Here is a 16,021-nt window from a genome sequence, read left to right on the forward strand (position 1 = left end):
TGAGATGTTCAAAACCTGGGAATTTTTTTTTTTTTTTTTTTTTTTTTTTTTTAAATAACCTAACCCTGCTTTAAACTTCTCCACAACTTTACCTCAGACCTGTCTGGTGTGTCCATTGGCCTTCATGATGCTAACCTCTAAGGCAGTGGTGGCGAACCTTGGCACCCCAGATGTTTTGGAACTACATTTCCCATGATCCTCATGCACTCTTCAGTGTAGATGAGCATCATGGGAAATGTAGTTCCAAAACATCTGGGGTGCCAAGGTTCACCATCACTGCTCTAAGGGCTTCACAGTACAACTGTCTTTATACTTAGATTAAAATTACACACAGATGAACTCTATTTACTAAATTAGGCGACTTCTGAAGTCAATTGGAGCCACTAGATTTTAGTTAGGGGTATCAGAGTAAAGGGGGCTGAATACAAATGCACCCCACACTTTTGAGATATTTGTAAAATATTTTGAAAACCATTTATCATTTTCTTTACACTTCACAATTATGTGCCACTTTGTGTTGGTCTAATCACATAAAATCCCAATAAAAATTTAAATTTTTGTTTGTAACATGAAAAAAATGTGGAAATTTCAAGGGGTATGAATACTGTATGTGGTCCAGACCAAGTTGGACCAATTATATATAGAAATTGCAGCAAGAGAGTGGTGGGGAAAGGAGGCACCAACCTATTCTGTGTCAGGTAGAACCTCCCTCTGTCTGGTGGTTGTTTCAGCCATGTATGCAAACAGTAAAAAAGTTTGCTGTCTTAGGCCGGGTTCACACCACTGCGATGCGGGAACGCCGCAAATCCGCGGTGTTTTCCCGCATCGCATTACTCCCGCCGGCAGTTCACACTGCCCTATGCGGACGGCTGGGAGTGTCAAAGATATGTTAATGACACCCCCAGATCCGTCCGCATATCGCAGTGCGATCTGCCGACTCGCACAGGAGTCGGATCGCATGGTGTGAACCCCCATGCGATCCGATTCTGTTGCGGACCAAAAAAAGGGTCCTGTGCGAGTTTGCTGCGGGAGCGATGCGAATTCAGCCATACTATCTGTATGGCTGAACTCGCATCGCTACGGAGATCGGATGTGATTTGCGGTGCGAATCACATCCGGATCTCCCCCCGCAGCAGTGTGAACCCAGCCTTACGGATGTTCAACAAATTTTGCCCACTTCATTTTGGAGGACATTCTACCAAAATTCAATATTAAAGCGGAGTTCCACAAAAAAAAAAAAAATTAAAAGTCAGCAGCTACAAAAAGCGTACCTGCTGAGTTTTAAATAAATCGGACACTTACCTGTCCTACGGACCAGTGATGCTGGCTTACGAAGTACTGTGGGCGCCCGGCTGTAGCTTCATAGCAGGGCATGCGCAAGCTGCGCTACAATTGGACAGACAGTCTTCTGGGACCTGGGGCGTGTCAGAAAAGATTCCAGGGAGAGGCGCACTTCCGTCTGGTGCCACAGAACTCCAAGAGGAAGTGGGAGCTGGATGCCTCAAAAAATAAATAATAGGATATCCACTCCCATTTTTGGGTGGAACACCGCTTTTAGGTCAGGTTCACACTGAAGCACGGTGCGGCTCACAGCAGGGGTCCGATGCATCCCTGTTCACCATTTCAGTCCCAATTTTTGGCTGAATTCGGAGCTGATATGGACCAGAAGACAAACAGGACTTCTGTGCAATTTGCACTGGAGCAGATCGGGAGATGTGTGAGCCAGTTCCATAGAAAGCCAGTCAATCTCCTGACATGCTAATTGGTTCCAATTTGCAATAGTGTGAACCCAACCTTAGCCGTGCCTTACTTTCCTTATGTGCAGTTTGATGATTCATCTGATGTTTATGCAGAGTTGGGTCTCACCGCTATTGCAATTGGGAATGTGTAAGAGAACATGGTGTCTCAGTTATGTATAGTTCACAATCACAGACACACCCTTTCCATAACATCAGAACAGTGCCAACCATGCTATGCAGGAGGTAAGGTTGGGATGATTGGGTTTAGTTTCTACTGTTGGTCAATCCAATATGCTTATTGAACTGTGGATGGTGTATCAGTCTATGTTATCATGCAGTTTATGTGGCAACCACAGAGTGGCATATGTCAGCTTTTGAAATTCCCTGTCTGTGTATTTCAGTGGTACATTCATCTTGTATCTCACTACTTCATAAAATGAATCAAATAATGGATATAGTGTATTACCATATTTTCATTGTACGCTCCCACCTTTAGGGCCAGATCACACTTGAACAGGCACATTTATTGTACACCCCCATTTTGACAGCCAATTCATTTCAATGAGCTTGCAATCACATAGGAATGCACAAAAAGTAGTGCATGCCCTTTTTTAAAATCGTATCGCAGCAAACCACTGATGTAACAGGCAGTTTGGTGGCCGCGTTGCATTTGTTAGATGTGTTTGGGGTGCCAAAAAAATAAAAAATATGAATGCCACCCACACCCGTATAGCAAGGGCAGCATGTTTGCATGCAGTGTGCAAATCCCACATTGTATTCTAGCTTATAAAGAGGTAGTAAACTGCTGGCATTTTTTCTTAAAACCTGCAAGGCAATGTCATAATGTGCTGGTATGCATTGCATACCAGCACATTATGTGAAACCTACCTTGGAATGAAGCCCTCCAGGGGCACGCTGTCACCACTGAAGGTGCTTCAATCTTCACCCGGTCTTTCTTTCGGGTTTGCGGACTTCGGCGGTGTGAGTAGTCAGCCACAACGTTACTCTTGCACACGGGAGCTGCCATTTACAGCACAGGACAGCCCTTCCTTTAGAGCGCATACAACGGTGACATCACTGGCTGCATCTACCGTAAATATCTCCAATACGGTGCATGTTTAGAAGATATTAGTACCTATAGTTAAGTCTATAATAAGGCTTACCTATAGGTAAAATTCATGCATGAGAGTTTAGTCCCACGTAAAAAGATCCTCAAAATAAATAAATTATACCTCACTTAGATGGCTGCAGCACTGATCCCAGCTGCCCCCCCCCCACTGGCTCTACCTCGAGAATGCAAACAAACATCGCTGATAGAGCAGTGAGGAGAACTGAAACTAAGCAGAGAGCATTGACCGTCAGTCACCAACTCTCTGCTCTGCCCCTCCAGTGCTAACTGGAGCGCTGGGCTGTGAAGGGTGCAGGAGGAGCTGGTTCAGCTTATCAGTGGCATGGTTAGAGGCCAAGCCAGCTGCTGGTCCAGGCATCTGGGTGGAATCAGTAGATCCTTCCTGAGCCTGGACCAGCTAATTGACAGCAGCCGACAGCTTGCTTAACCACTTGCCGCCCGCCCTATTACAAATTGACGGCGGCAAAGTGGTTTCATAATCCTAACCGGACGTCATATGACGTGATTAGGATTATGAGCCGCTGTGCGCCCCCGGGGGCGCGCATCGCGGCGATCGTTGTTGCGGGGTGTCAGTCTGACACCCGGCAACTACGATCTCGGTAAAGAGTCTCCGACGGAGACTCTTTACCATGTGATCAGCCGTGTCCAATCACGGCTGATCACAGTGTAAATGGGAAGAGCCGGTGATCGGCTTTCCCTCACTCGCGTCTGTCAGACGCGAGTAGAGGAGAGCCGATCGGCTGCTCCTCTGACAGGGGGGGTCTGTGCTGATCGATTATCAGCACAGCCCCCCCGAGGATGCCCACACTGGACCACCAGGGACACCACTAGACCACCAGGGAAAAGGTAATAAAAATCCATAATCCTCCCTAGACCACCAGGGTGCCAGTCAGCACAATGGGTGCCAATCAGTGCCTATAATGGATGCCAATCAGTGGCCACAATGGGCATCACTGATTGGCATGCATTATTGTTTGGCACCGATTGGCATCCATTACTATAACACCGATGCCGCCTATGAGTGCCCACCTGTGCCGCCTATGAGTGCCCACCTGTGCCGCCTATGAGTGCCCACCTGTGCCGCCTATCCGTGCCAGCTATCAGTGCCAATTTGTGCCACCTATCAGTGTCCGTCCGTGTCGCCCATCCGTGTCACCCATCCGTGTCGCCTATCAGTGCCACTTCATTGGTGCCACATTGGTGCCCATCAGTGCCACCTTATCAGTGCCCATCAGTGTAGCACCATCAGTGCCCATCAGTGAAGGAGAAAACGTACTTCTTTACAAAGTTTTGAAACTGAAACAAAAAAAAAAAAAAAAACTTTTTTTTTCTAAATTTTCGGTAATTTTTTTATTTGTAGCGCAAAAAATAAAAACCGTAGAGGTGATCAAATACCACCAAAAGAAAGCTCTATTTGTGGGAAAAAAATGATAAAAATTTCATTTGGGTACAGTGTAGCATGACCGCGCAATTGTCATTCAAAGTGCGACAGCGCTGAAAGCTCAAAATTGGTCTGGGCAGGAAGGTGTTTAAGTGCCCTGTATTGAAGTGGTTAAGCTTGCTGTTGGTTGAAAAGGAGTTACAGGAATGGAGAACAAACTGCACTCATGTGATCCATAGGAGAAGTGTAGCCAAAATAGCTTTGGCCATACTTCTCCTTTAAGGCGATGTTTGGTGTGCAACCAACTAGTAGCTAAACTTAAGCACACAGGGCAAAATGACAGAAAAATTAATCATATTGCTGAATCACATCACCATATACACATTTTTTTTATTAGTAAAACATATTTATTTTTATATAAAATGAGTATACAATAGTAGCCAAAACAGGTATGACTGAACATCGGAAAGCTTTCCCCAAGTGTACATCACACGGTCCCAGGATGGGGTCAGGTATGCTACCACTAGTAACACCAGGCCCTGATACAAGGAACAATTATTAACAGCTAAAAAAGTACCAGGTCTGCCAAAATCATGATCAGCACACAAGAAGGGCGGGGCAGCTGTAGATTCTAATCTTCAATCAACATTTCACATTTGAACGATTCTCTCCTATACAGACTGATAAGGTCCCTATATAAATCAGTAGAGAGGAGACTGACCACATTTTATGCAGTTTTCCTGTCATTCTAGAGGGTGACATACACATGGTTTAGAAATTAAAAGCCATTATCCTTCAGCAGCTAACACTGCAAGGAACTGCTTACCCTTGCACAAGTATAATATAGTGTCAGGCAAGCTGAGGCTCTCCAGCTCATATGAACTGCAAGAACTGTTAAAGCCCCATTAGACCTGAAGCTCTACAAAGCTAGAGAAACAGTACACCTTAGTCCAACAGATTGCACCTGTCAGAGTACATATTGCTCTGGCCAAACATAGCCTTAAGCCTCGTACATGCAGTACGATTGTTGGCCAACTGAGCATCTAATTTTTGGCAAAAGGGCGTGTGCCAGGATCTTGTCTTGCATACTAACGGTACACAATTGTCATGCCACAAACACGAACGCAGTGATGTACTACGAGGAATTTCAGCTCGTGAGCGCACTTTGGGCCTCTTCTGCTTTGTTTTTCGTGTTTGGTGAGGATCAATTCCGAGCATGCGTGTTTATATTTTAGACTTGAGTGACGGATTTGTGTACGGACCATACAAAAATCAGACATGGAGCCATTGTCTGCCAAAAATTTACTATCCTGCCATCCAACATTTGTTGGTCGAAAATTGGACAACTGTCAAAAGGAGCATACCAACAGTAAGAATTTTAGGACAGTCTGTCAACAGACAATCCCCAGCCAACAATCGAACCGCGTGTCTGAGGCTTTCGTTTAAATACTACGGACATATCACTATTTTTAGTATCGACCACCCAGAGGACTGTGTTCATACGACATCCTGTAGAACTGGTTCATGCTTGTAAATGAGATGTATTCCAGAGGCAGCATATAATACACAAAATATGATAAACATGGAAGATTGTTGTAAAGTTTTCAGCCACACACTTGCTAAAAAAGTACCCTTGATAGGCTTGGACTGCTGTATTATCTGGCACAAACTTTTTTCACACCTGCCCTGCTAAGCCCTCTGACAGCATACTGCCAGGATTGTCCCACTACGCTGACTGCAAATAACCACGAAGAGGAATCTACAGACATATATGGCAACATGAGATCATCAGTAAGAGCAATGCAAGGCAATATTTAAGAAGTTTAGATGCCTGCAAAAATTTGGCCCATGTAGTCTGGAACCTGCTTTTCTCACCTTGCAGATTTCATTTCATCAGCAGATAGAGTAATATGGTGAGAATGAAATGCTGATCTTTAACAGGGAATGTTTAAACATTTAGCATTCTGTAATTTTGGGGTTTTATTAATACAGGTTTAAGTGAGGCAGGGTCAGGGATAAGTTCACCTATTTTTTTTTTTTTTTTTTTTTTTTTTTTTAACAATGGACATCATTAAAAGGAATGGTTAAAAATATATAATTTATAGAATGTACAAATATTTTTGAAGTGAAAAATTTCAGAAACGGGTAAATTAAAGGCAGCGCGTTAACCAGCTAGCAGCAATTACCTAAGGCACATTTTGAATGGGCAACTTGAACTAGGGATGAAGGATATATGCAAGCTCAAATTGCTATTTAAGAGTTAAAAGGTCTTTCTCAGCTTCTTGACTTGGCCCATGTCAAGATTTCCTTGCAGTAAAGTATTACAAGGGACTAAGCTCTCTGCCTCAGCAGGACTTGCATGTATGAGACTAGGCCTGACTGTAAAGAATAACCAAGGTGCCAGAGCCTTGGGCTGTGCTTTGTTTAAAACAACTTAAGACCAAGACCGGACATGAGAATTAGGGAATGGTCAGAAACTAATTAAATGCAGACTTCAGCTCTTTGAAGGCAGCTCTGCGGTTTTTCTTTTCTTCCTCCAGTCGCTTCCTCTCATCCTGCTCTGCCCGAATCTCAGCTTCAAACTTGCTTGATGAATTCAGGGCCTGGACCTGTGGGCATAATGCAATAATGTACAATGAGCTCTAGACAATGAAAAAATAAAGGGTTTCTATCCATCATTACCAAGATCTCCATTACTAAAGTGCAGAGAAGTGTCAGACAAGTTTAACAAAATGCTTACTGTTTACAGCAATGGTACCAAAGATCATGTTCTTAAAGTCCAACTGAACCCCGTTTGCTTAGCCCTTTGGCTAAGATCAAGTGTAGTATATGTTCTTATCAGGGTCTAGTAGCTCCACCATCATTCTGGCTTGAGTACCCCTGCTGGTATGAGGGGGTCCTGAGGGATCTCCTCATTGGAACAGAAACTGGTGCCTCCCGATTTGACTGTCCTACTTTGTCTGGTCAGGCACAGGGATTATAAGACCTACCCCAAGTGCATGTTTTTTGTGTGTGTTCATAGGCACGTGTGTTCACTTGAGGTTTAGTTTAACAAAAAAAAATAATAATGTTGTACTAAATGTGCTACTTTAGGTCCTTTTATTTAACTGCTACAGCAAGGGCTAAAATATCTTGTAGAGTTTGAAGAGCTGGACCATTGCTCACACATAAATAGCAACCAGGGTCAAGTAGTCCAACAACCCTCACTTGTGCTCCAATTAAAGCCCAACTCCAATACTAAGACTCCACTAATCAAATTATTTTTGTTACTAATTGATGCAGCGACTGTTGATGCTTTATAGAACTATACAAGCTTTAGCTACATACAACATAGAGCTCTGGGTTATGGCAGTAGTACAACTACTTCCTGTCCTGTTCCCAGAACAAAGATAGAGTCTAGTGGAGTGATACTGAGCCATTCATAGGAAGGCCTGTATTTTTATTAAAGAATACAAAGCTTCCTCCGATTGAAGGTGGAGAGGTGGGCAGATGAAGTCATGCTCTCCACATCAGAGGAAACCACCTATTCAGTAAACTACAAGACTTCCTGTGAATGAATGACCAGTGCTTAACCCAATTGGATTTTTTTTCTAAAATTTAGTAATCTTAGAGTTAAGCTTTAATAGCACTATAGCTCCCAGAGTAGCATGGTGCAAGAGGTGTGTCAGACAGATGGAGACACAGGCTGCTTCTTGTGTGCAAGAACAGTGGTTCAAGCAAGGTATTTTAACCCTTGCAGTAGCACAAGGACAAAAACAAAAAAAAGGTACTACTGTATATAGAAGGGAAATAAGGCTTTCGACTTATCAGAAAAATCTGTTTCTAGGTGTACACAGCACTCAGGACAGATCTTTAAATCATCACAACTAGGTTATATACACAGCTACCTTGAGGTAATTAGACCCTGGGCAGAAAAATAAAATAAAAAAAAAGGCTGCAGGGACATTCCCCAGATAGCCTCAGTTTTGTAGCAACCAATAGGGAGGGAGGGAGAGAGAAAAAGGAGAAAAGAAAAAAGAAAAAGACTTGATTTCAGACTGCATAGCAAACACCCACCAGTCTGCTGGTAAGGGTAATGAAAGTATCTCATCCTTTAGAGAGCAAGTTATTACGATTAGCCTTGTCCATTTAGAAATGGGGGACTTGTAAGCAGAGTATCCTTTTCAAGGACCTGTTGGCAAGGGTCCATTTTCCAGTTACAGGCTGTGGCCTTCAGATAGTTCTAAGTCCAAACAATGGAAAGTAATTTTCTTGGGATGTTTAGTAACAGGGCCCAATGAAGAAGGACAATGTTTTCATTAAGGTGGAAGGCAGATACTCTAGGTAGAAAGAAAGGTGCTGCACACGAGACTGATTTGTCCTTGTGAAGAATTAGCAAGGGTTCCTTATATGAAAAAGCAACAAACTCTGACACATGCTGATTAAGTAAACACCCTGAATAAAAATGTTTTAGTAAAATTGAAGCCAAAGGTTGGCTGTAATGTGAAGTACAGGATAGCCTCTAGGGTTTAAATGCCGGTGCTCCCTCCGGGTAAAAAAGTATTTCCAAATACAGTAGATTTTTTCGGCAATTCGTAATGTCAATATGACAGATATCCTTCAAAACCACCGTTTCAACATGAATGCCATCAGAGCCAGTAATTGAGAAGCAAGATGGATCATGTGCCTTTGAGACCGCTGGTCTGACCTGTTTGGAAGAGATCAGGGCTCATCTCCTTCTGGGCCAGTCTGAGGTACAGAGAATTTGATTCCTTCCCCTCCTTTATGTGGCAAAACAGTTAAGGATTCTCTGCACTGAAGGGAAGGCATATATTAAGCCGAATAGAATTCCATGGGCCTACCAGAGAAACTGATACTAGTGCTACAGGATCCTTGGTCCTGGCCACAAACAGGGCTAACTTGTTGAATAGAGAGGCCAGGATGTTCACATCTAGATTCCCCCATTTCTGATATTGGCAGTTGAAGATATTGGAATGAAGGGACCATTCCTCTAGGTCCAGAATGATGACAGAGCAAACCTGCCTTTCAATTGTCCAATCCCATGATGCGAACAGCAGAGATTGCTGGACAGTCCCTTTCCTTCCAGGAGATGATTAGACTTAATTCCTAACAACTGGAATGCCCCTAGTGATTGATATAGGCCACTGCCGTGGCACTGTCCGATTGTACCCAGATAGGGATATCCTGAGGAGGGAGGGTCCCTTATGGCGTAGAGACAGATTTATTGTTCTGAGCGCCTAAATGTTGCAAAGGAGATTTGGTTCCCTGGTTACATGAACTATAAGAGATTGGAACAATACTCCCAAGCCTGTGATGCTGACATCTGTTCCAAACTTCCACACATGTGGGAAAAACAACTTTCCCATTTCCTAGCCTGGGTTGGCAATCCATCAAGCTTTAGAGTTCGATGCTTAACTGAACAGCATAGGCAAGTTGAGAGATGGAATATGTTTCTTCCAGACCAGCGGAGTGCTGTGTTGGCAAGGCATTGAGTCAAACTGAGTGAAGGGAACAACCATGTGGCCTTAGGGACTCATGGAGCATCTCACCGAGGGACAGCTTTTGGACCTCAAGGTTTGAGCCTGATCTTAGGAGAAAGAAGCAGTTTTCCCAGAAGGAAAAATTTTACCTGGGCTGTGTCTAGCATAGGGCTTAAGTATTCTAACAGAAAGGAAGGCTGGAAGGCACACTTTTGGTAGCGGATTTCTCAACTGAAAGCCTGTAAAATCTGAATAGTCCTTTGGATGTTTGAAGATCATTTTTATGGAGATGAATCTTTTAGAAAAATTAATCTCTATAAAAATGATCTTCAAACATCCAAAAGGACTATTCAGATTTTTCAGGCTTTCAGTTGGGTAATCCGCTTTCAGAAAAAGGTTGTCTAGGTACACTAACCTGGATGCTCTGAGAGGGAGAGTAGGGGTGCAAGCACCTTTGTGAATACTTTGGGGGCAGGATAGGCTAAAACCGAAAGTGTTCGTCTCGTAAAGCAATGATAAAGGTGGGTAAATGGGAATATGGAGCTAGGCATCTTCAAGTTCTACTGATGCCAAGTTTTCCCCTTGTCTCAGAGAGGCAATAATTGATCTTGCAGATTCCATGCACAGGGTACTACTTTTTTTTTTTTTTTTTTTAAGGATTCTAGGTCCAGGACAGTAGATATACTCCCACTGGGTGTTGGTACCATCCACCATTTTGAATAAAGTCTTTAGAAGCTGTCCCCCTGAGTGACCAGAAAAAACACTCTGGCACAAGAGATGGTTCAGGGCAGTCTGCTAATCTGACTGTCCTTGGGCAAATTTTGGTTGTTTGAGGGAATTATCAGGTGTTAGACTTTATTTTGTATCCCTATGAAACCACTGGATTGAATCCATAGGGAAACCTCTGACCCAGAGGAATGCAAATAACAACCGACATGCCCCTTGCTCTTAAGAGTGGGGGCACGCCTTAACTGTAAAGATGGCTTGGGGGTTAACTTGATAGGCTTTTTGGTCCAGGTGTTTTGCCATAAGATAGGGCTCAATTTTGGCTTTATAGAAAAAGCTGGGAGGATAGCCATCAAGTGTGCTGCGTTTTGAAGAAGTGAAAGCCACTGAAGAGGAGCTTTCCTTCTGTGACATCCTTTATGAACAGTGCCTCAGCAGAGGAGCGAGGTGGCTTTTACAGGCAGCTTCAACTAACCAAGCTTTCCACTAGGACTACCCAATGTTGCAGAAAACCTTCCCCAACAGGAAAGCGATTCAGAGTAAAAATCTTCTTTGGGTAAGGCCAGTCCCCATACAGGACTGGCTCTACCAGCGAGTGGACCAGGAAAGTTAGCTGGATTAGGCATTTCACAGGACTCCATGCTGGATACCATAGGGTGAGTACATTCAGGTTAGCTATGGTATTCTTATGCTGAGGTTTACCTCAGGTAAACATGTCAGGCTCAAGGGCAAAAATCAAAGACCGATTAAGAAAGGCAGGTTGAAGGGGCACATGGCTTTGATACTACCACAAAATCTGCCAATAAAAAATCGGACATTGTGGCAGACAATTCCTATTTAGGCAAGAAAAGATGAAGTTGGTGTAGCAGATGGCCCAGCAGAATGGTCATAAGAAGGCAAGGGGCAACTGTCAGAGTAGAGGGTACTAGGACCTCGAGTGGACAAACTACATTTACCACTAGAGCCAAGAGCTGAGCTAGCAATGCTTATGCCATTTAGATCTGCCATGCTTGTGAATATTGTCCCCAGAGGGGAACTCAAGATTTCTACAGCTATGGAAAGAGGGGAATGCCTCAATACCAAGCGCTTGTAGGCCACACATTAAAACCCAGGTAATGCATTAGCAGCTATAATCTGCCATCAAGAGGGAGCCCAGAGGTACTGCCAGTCCAATATCTAGCCCACAAAGAGGCAGAGTTTTCCACCATAGTAATTCAACTGCAAAGGGAGGCAGTGAAGGCGCAGCAGGCATCAAGGTTGCACAGGTAGTGCCTGGCGCCACATAGGGGCAGCAAACAAACCGTGAAAAAGTGTGTCAATTTTAAAAAGGTAACCCACCCCTGGTGGCTTTTAGCTGCCACCACCAGAAGGGTGGTCAGCGACTCCCATACACCTCAAAAAATATCCAGAGCAACAAAAGGGGCACCCTGATCTTAATGTTTAAAGGGCTTCTACCCTTTACTCGCCAATGACTATCCTATAGGCAGGATTAACAGGATAAATCCCATCATGGCTTCTCCCATGGCTTTATACCCTTTAGGAGGCAGACTGCAGATCTGGACCTGTAAAACACCCTGCGGCTAACTCCACACATTGCACCATTTGCCAACAGGAGCACCTACAGCAGAATCCAGTGCATGGCAGCAACATTACAGACCAACCCTAGTTCTTTTATCCAGTGGGGTCTGAGAACTGTCCCCCAAAGGATCTGCCAAGGAGTCAATGGACAGCAAAGCTGCATTCTGAGCCATTATGGCTATGGTGCAGCAGGAGCCTTGAATAAACAACGTGTCATGAGAAAGAACCCACCATAGTTAAAAAGGTAAGCCTCTCTCTGTAGAAATCACCTTGCACACTAGATGTGTTGATGTCCCTACAGGCGTACTTTTTTGCCAATGTCCAAACACCTAAAAAAGGTAGCCGTGTAAGGATTAAGGAGCCCATGTCTGTCACTGTACCACCAAGAATCTACCCTTTACCCCCAAACTCCAATTTGTAGAATGAAATTCTCCAACTCTGTGAGATTCTACCTAAGCAGGGTATCTAGTCTCATTGTGAAGGATTGCCTTTGGGCACAGTATCTGCAAAAGACTTTGCTAATTTTGTATGGCTTCTGCCTTATAGTATGACAGGATATTTATTTGCTATGATTTCTACATTAAACAAGCAACTACACTGAGCCAACTGTCTGATATCTTGGGGGAGTATTAAATGTACAGGGAACATTTTAAAACACAGTTAATATATGAAACATGATGTCCGCTCCCCTCTCACCCCCCACCCCAATATGAACAACCTTATCTGCAATATAAATACTGTAGCTTATTTTGTGCTGGTTTATTTCCAATAACTACTGAGAACAGTGGTTTATCTCAGTCATAGTTCCATCTATGCCCTGCCCTTTCAATTCTGTTATTTAAGCCTACCTTCGCTTCAAAAAAGTGCTTGGCACCCTTAACACCTTCCGTGGATACGTCAATTTCAGAGAGCTTGGCTAGCGACATTAGCCCGCTGTCCTCTTCCAGCTCCCCAGCTGCAGCTTTGCGGAATATTAGCAGAAACTGGGGAAAAAAAAAAATATAATTTGAATTCAGAATCTCCAAAATGTCAGGCAGACCACATGCGCAATACATTTAAGCATACCATAAGTATATTATGTTAAAAAAATAAAAATAAAAAAAAAATAAAAAAAATAAAAAAAAAAAGAGCTCTGAAATATTTAGATAGGTCCATAGCAACATACAGAACTTATGAAGGTGACCACAATCATGTGGTTTCATTCTGACCAAATCATTTATATGTCAGTTTCCACCTAAAATTGAAGTCTACTTTTCCCTGAGACTATCAAGTGCACATAATCCACCAACAACTTGTATGCATTTATATTGCCAGCTGGGCAAGAACAACCCTGCATTGGAAAACAGCTGGCAGAAAGCCCAACAGACACAGGTTTCCCCATACTTCACAGTGGGTAGTGCTACTTAATGCATTGCTCATTGGCCACACCTAACTATAACTTTAAAATCTCTTTAGAATGTCAACCTAAAATTATTTCAAAGCATTCCTCCATCCAATTTTAAAATTCCTTCTGTAAAAAAAAAAAAAAAAAAAAAATATTATATTGCATTAAAATTAACTAGCCCCGTCTCCTATTTACACTACAAACATCAATCATTTCCCATTGTTCAACCAACAGATTTTATTCCTTCTCAGTCCCACGATCTTATTACACACATCACAGTAGTCCTATGTGTATTGCTGGGCACACTGGTAAGTAGACTCTCCACATTGGTACATTGGCAGCTTGTGTCTATTATCATCAGGCTATCAGGCACTCCTGTGTGCCTAGTACTGAGGCTCTATTGTGTACACACAGCTTCCCACACAGCTCACCTTGCTCAGTCTGCATCACTGACATTTATGTGGTCAGTAGGAATAAAGAATGCGATTTGCCCACTTTTTATTTTTAAAATGTCAGCCCTAATTAGACTATATGTGGTCCAAATCTTGTGACTAAGATGTTGAAAGCAAACTGAATATAAAAAGGAGGTTCTTCAATAGAGGTCAGTGTTGACCCAGAGTGATAACAATTACCCGGTTTTGCTCTTATAGGAGAAAGCAGCTGGACTATTCAAATATATGCATGCACCTTTGGAACCACACCTTTATATTGGAAAAATATAAAAAGGTGTGGTTAAAAAGGATAGGGTGTAAATTAGGGGTACAGTTGTGTGTCTGTTGCTTTATCTCAGGATTTGGCCTGCCACCCCCCAGAAGTCAGACAAACAGATCAAAGTGCACTTCCCATCATAGTTCTGACTGCTACACACACCTGCTACATAAGACAGATAGAAATATTTCTGTAGCTTTGAGTCTGCAGCAACCTGGAAACTCCCTTTTTCTCCAAGGCTAAGGTACCCATGGCAGCCAATCTTTTTCTGCTCCGATTGTCATGCATTAAAAGATGACTATGGGAACCTGCCTAGCACATGGCATAGATGGATGCATAGTTGCTGAGCTTCTGCTGCAGCCTGTGATAACGCTCAATCCAGCAGCCCCTAATCTCCGACACACCAACTCCCATGGGCTGCAGAGGTAGAAGCATCTCCTTTTACACTACTCATGCCTCAGCAGGAACACTGTGCCCTAGCATACCTGTGTCCTTCAGGACAGTCTGGCCACAAACCTGACATACCCAAGAAGGCAGACCCTCCACTGCCTGCTATATCCGCTACTGCGACTGAGTGACAGAATTCTTGCTCACCAATTTCCAGCTGATGATCCCTGCCATGAGCACAGCTCTAGAGTTGGCAGCCTCCGCTTTCTCCTCTGGATATCAATCCTCGACAGACTCCTGAGGATTTGGGGATTGGAAGGGCTATATCAAGCCATATCAAGTCGCTCAAAAATAGAGAACTTTGTCCTACAGGTAGAAGCTAGCTGCAAATCAAAGTCGTAGTCTCTACGATCTGTTGTCTAATCTATACATTGGAAACTACTGACTTGGATTGCTCTTGTTCATCCCTCTCTGCCACAATACAATCTCTGCAGCAACAGTTAATCGCATACAGGATGCATAACCATACTGTTCCTGCTATGTGATGATCTTGAAAATGGAAAAAGCAACAGAATTATATCTGAATCCAGGAGAATGCTCAAGGAGATACAGACCTTCTTCCAACAGTAAAAAGCCCATTTGTAAAATATTGGCACTTCAGGCAACTTAGACCTTTATTCTAAATATCCTCCCCTCCCTGCTACAACCCAGCTTCTCCTGCCCTATTCCAATGCCCTTTTTCACTCCCCATTACTTCACATTCCTTTTTGTACTCCCCAACTTTTCCACCAACACCCCCTTCCCTATCTTTTTTTAGCTTCCCCACCATCATCAGAACCCTTTCTGAACCTCTCGCTCTGTTACCATTTCTAACACTAGACAGTGACTAAGCCTAAAATTAGGACTAACTGGCGGGTCCCTGCTTTTTGGATTAGAATTCAACATCAGGGGGATTCAACTAATCGGGCCCTAGCGGAATTTTTTCATATTAATGACAACTCGGCTTCGCCACAGGTGGTATGGGATACCATGAAGGCCTTTTTTGAGGGGACTTTTGCTCAAAACCATAAGTGTTTATAAAAAGAGCCAGCTGGGAACGGGAATCCCTGTTAGCAGCTAAGGCGCAGCAGAAAGAAGCTCAGTATATTCAGGACCCCACTGTCACTAATCATGGGGCTTGGAAGGCTGCACAATCATTATACAGACAGGTCTTTATGAACAAGGCCGCGTGGTCTGGCTTTTTGTCCAGATGTCAGTTTTGAGGAAGGTGAAAAAACAGGCCAAAATGCTATCCGTACTTGCAAAGTCTCAGGAAAATACTAAAATACATTTTCAGCTATTCGTACAGCAGGGGGAGATATTTCTCAAGATCAGAATGAAATCCTATGATCTTTTGTTTCTTTATATCGTAACCCATGTTAAAAATTAAAACATTCCAACACAAGATTTGAAGAATTTCTAGATCCACTAAAACTCCCCTCTTTGGTCGATAAATCCTAAAGCGGAACT

At 43.3% G+C, this 16,021-nt stretch overlaps 1 protein-coding gene across 1 annotated transcript in view; it reads right to left on the minus strand.

Moving 5' to 3' along the window:
* Positions 1–4,633: 4,633 nt before the first annotated feature.
* Positions 4,634–16,021, minus strand: part of EFHD1 (EF-hand domain family member D1) — a 41,336-nt gene continuing 29,948 nt past the window's right edge. The window contains exons 3-4 of the mRNA XM_077488492.1: positions 12,882–13,016; positions 4,634–6,858 (exon numbers count right to left, since the gene is read on the minus strand). Coding sequence (XP_077344618.1) covers positions 6,727–6,858; positions 12,882–13,016 — 267 coding nt within the window. The 3' untranslated portion in view covers positions 4,634–6,726. The remainder of the gene's footprint in view (positions 6,859–12,881; positions 13,017–16,021) is intronic.

Source organism: Lithobates pipiens, unplaced genomic scaffold (genome assembly GCF_037356315.1).
Source record: "Lithobates pipiens isolate NorthernLeopardFrog02 unplaced genomic scaffold, aLitPip1_a1.2 Scaffold_18, whole genome shotgun sequence".
Classification (NCBI taxonomy): domain Eukaryota; kingdom Metazoa; phylum Chordata; class Amphibia; order Anura; family Ranidae; genus Lithobates; species Lithobates pipiens.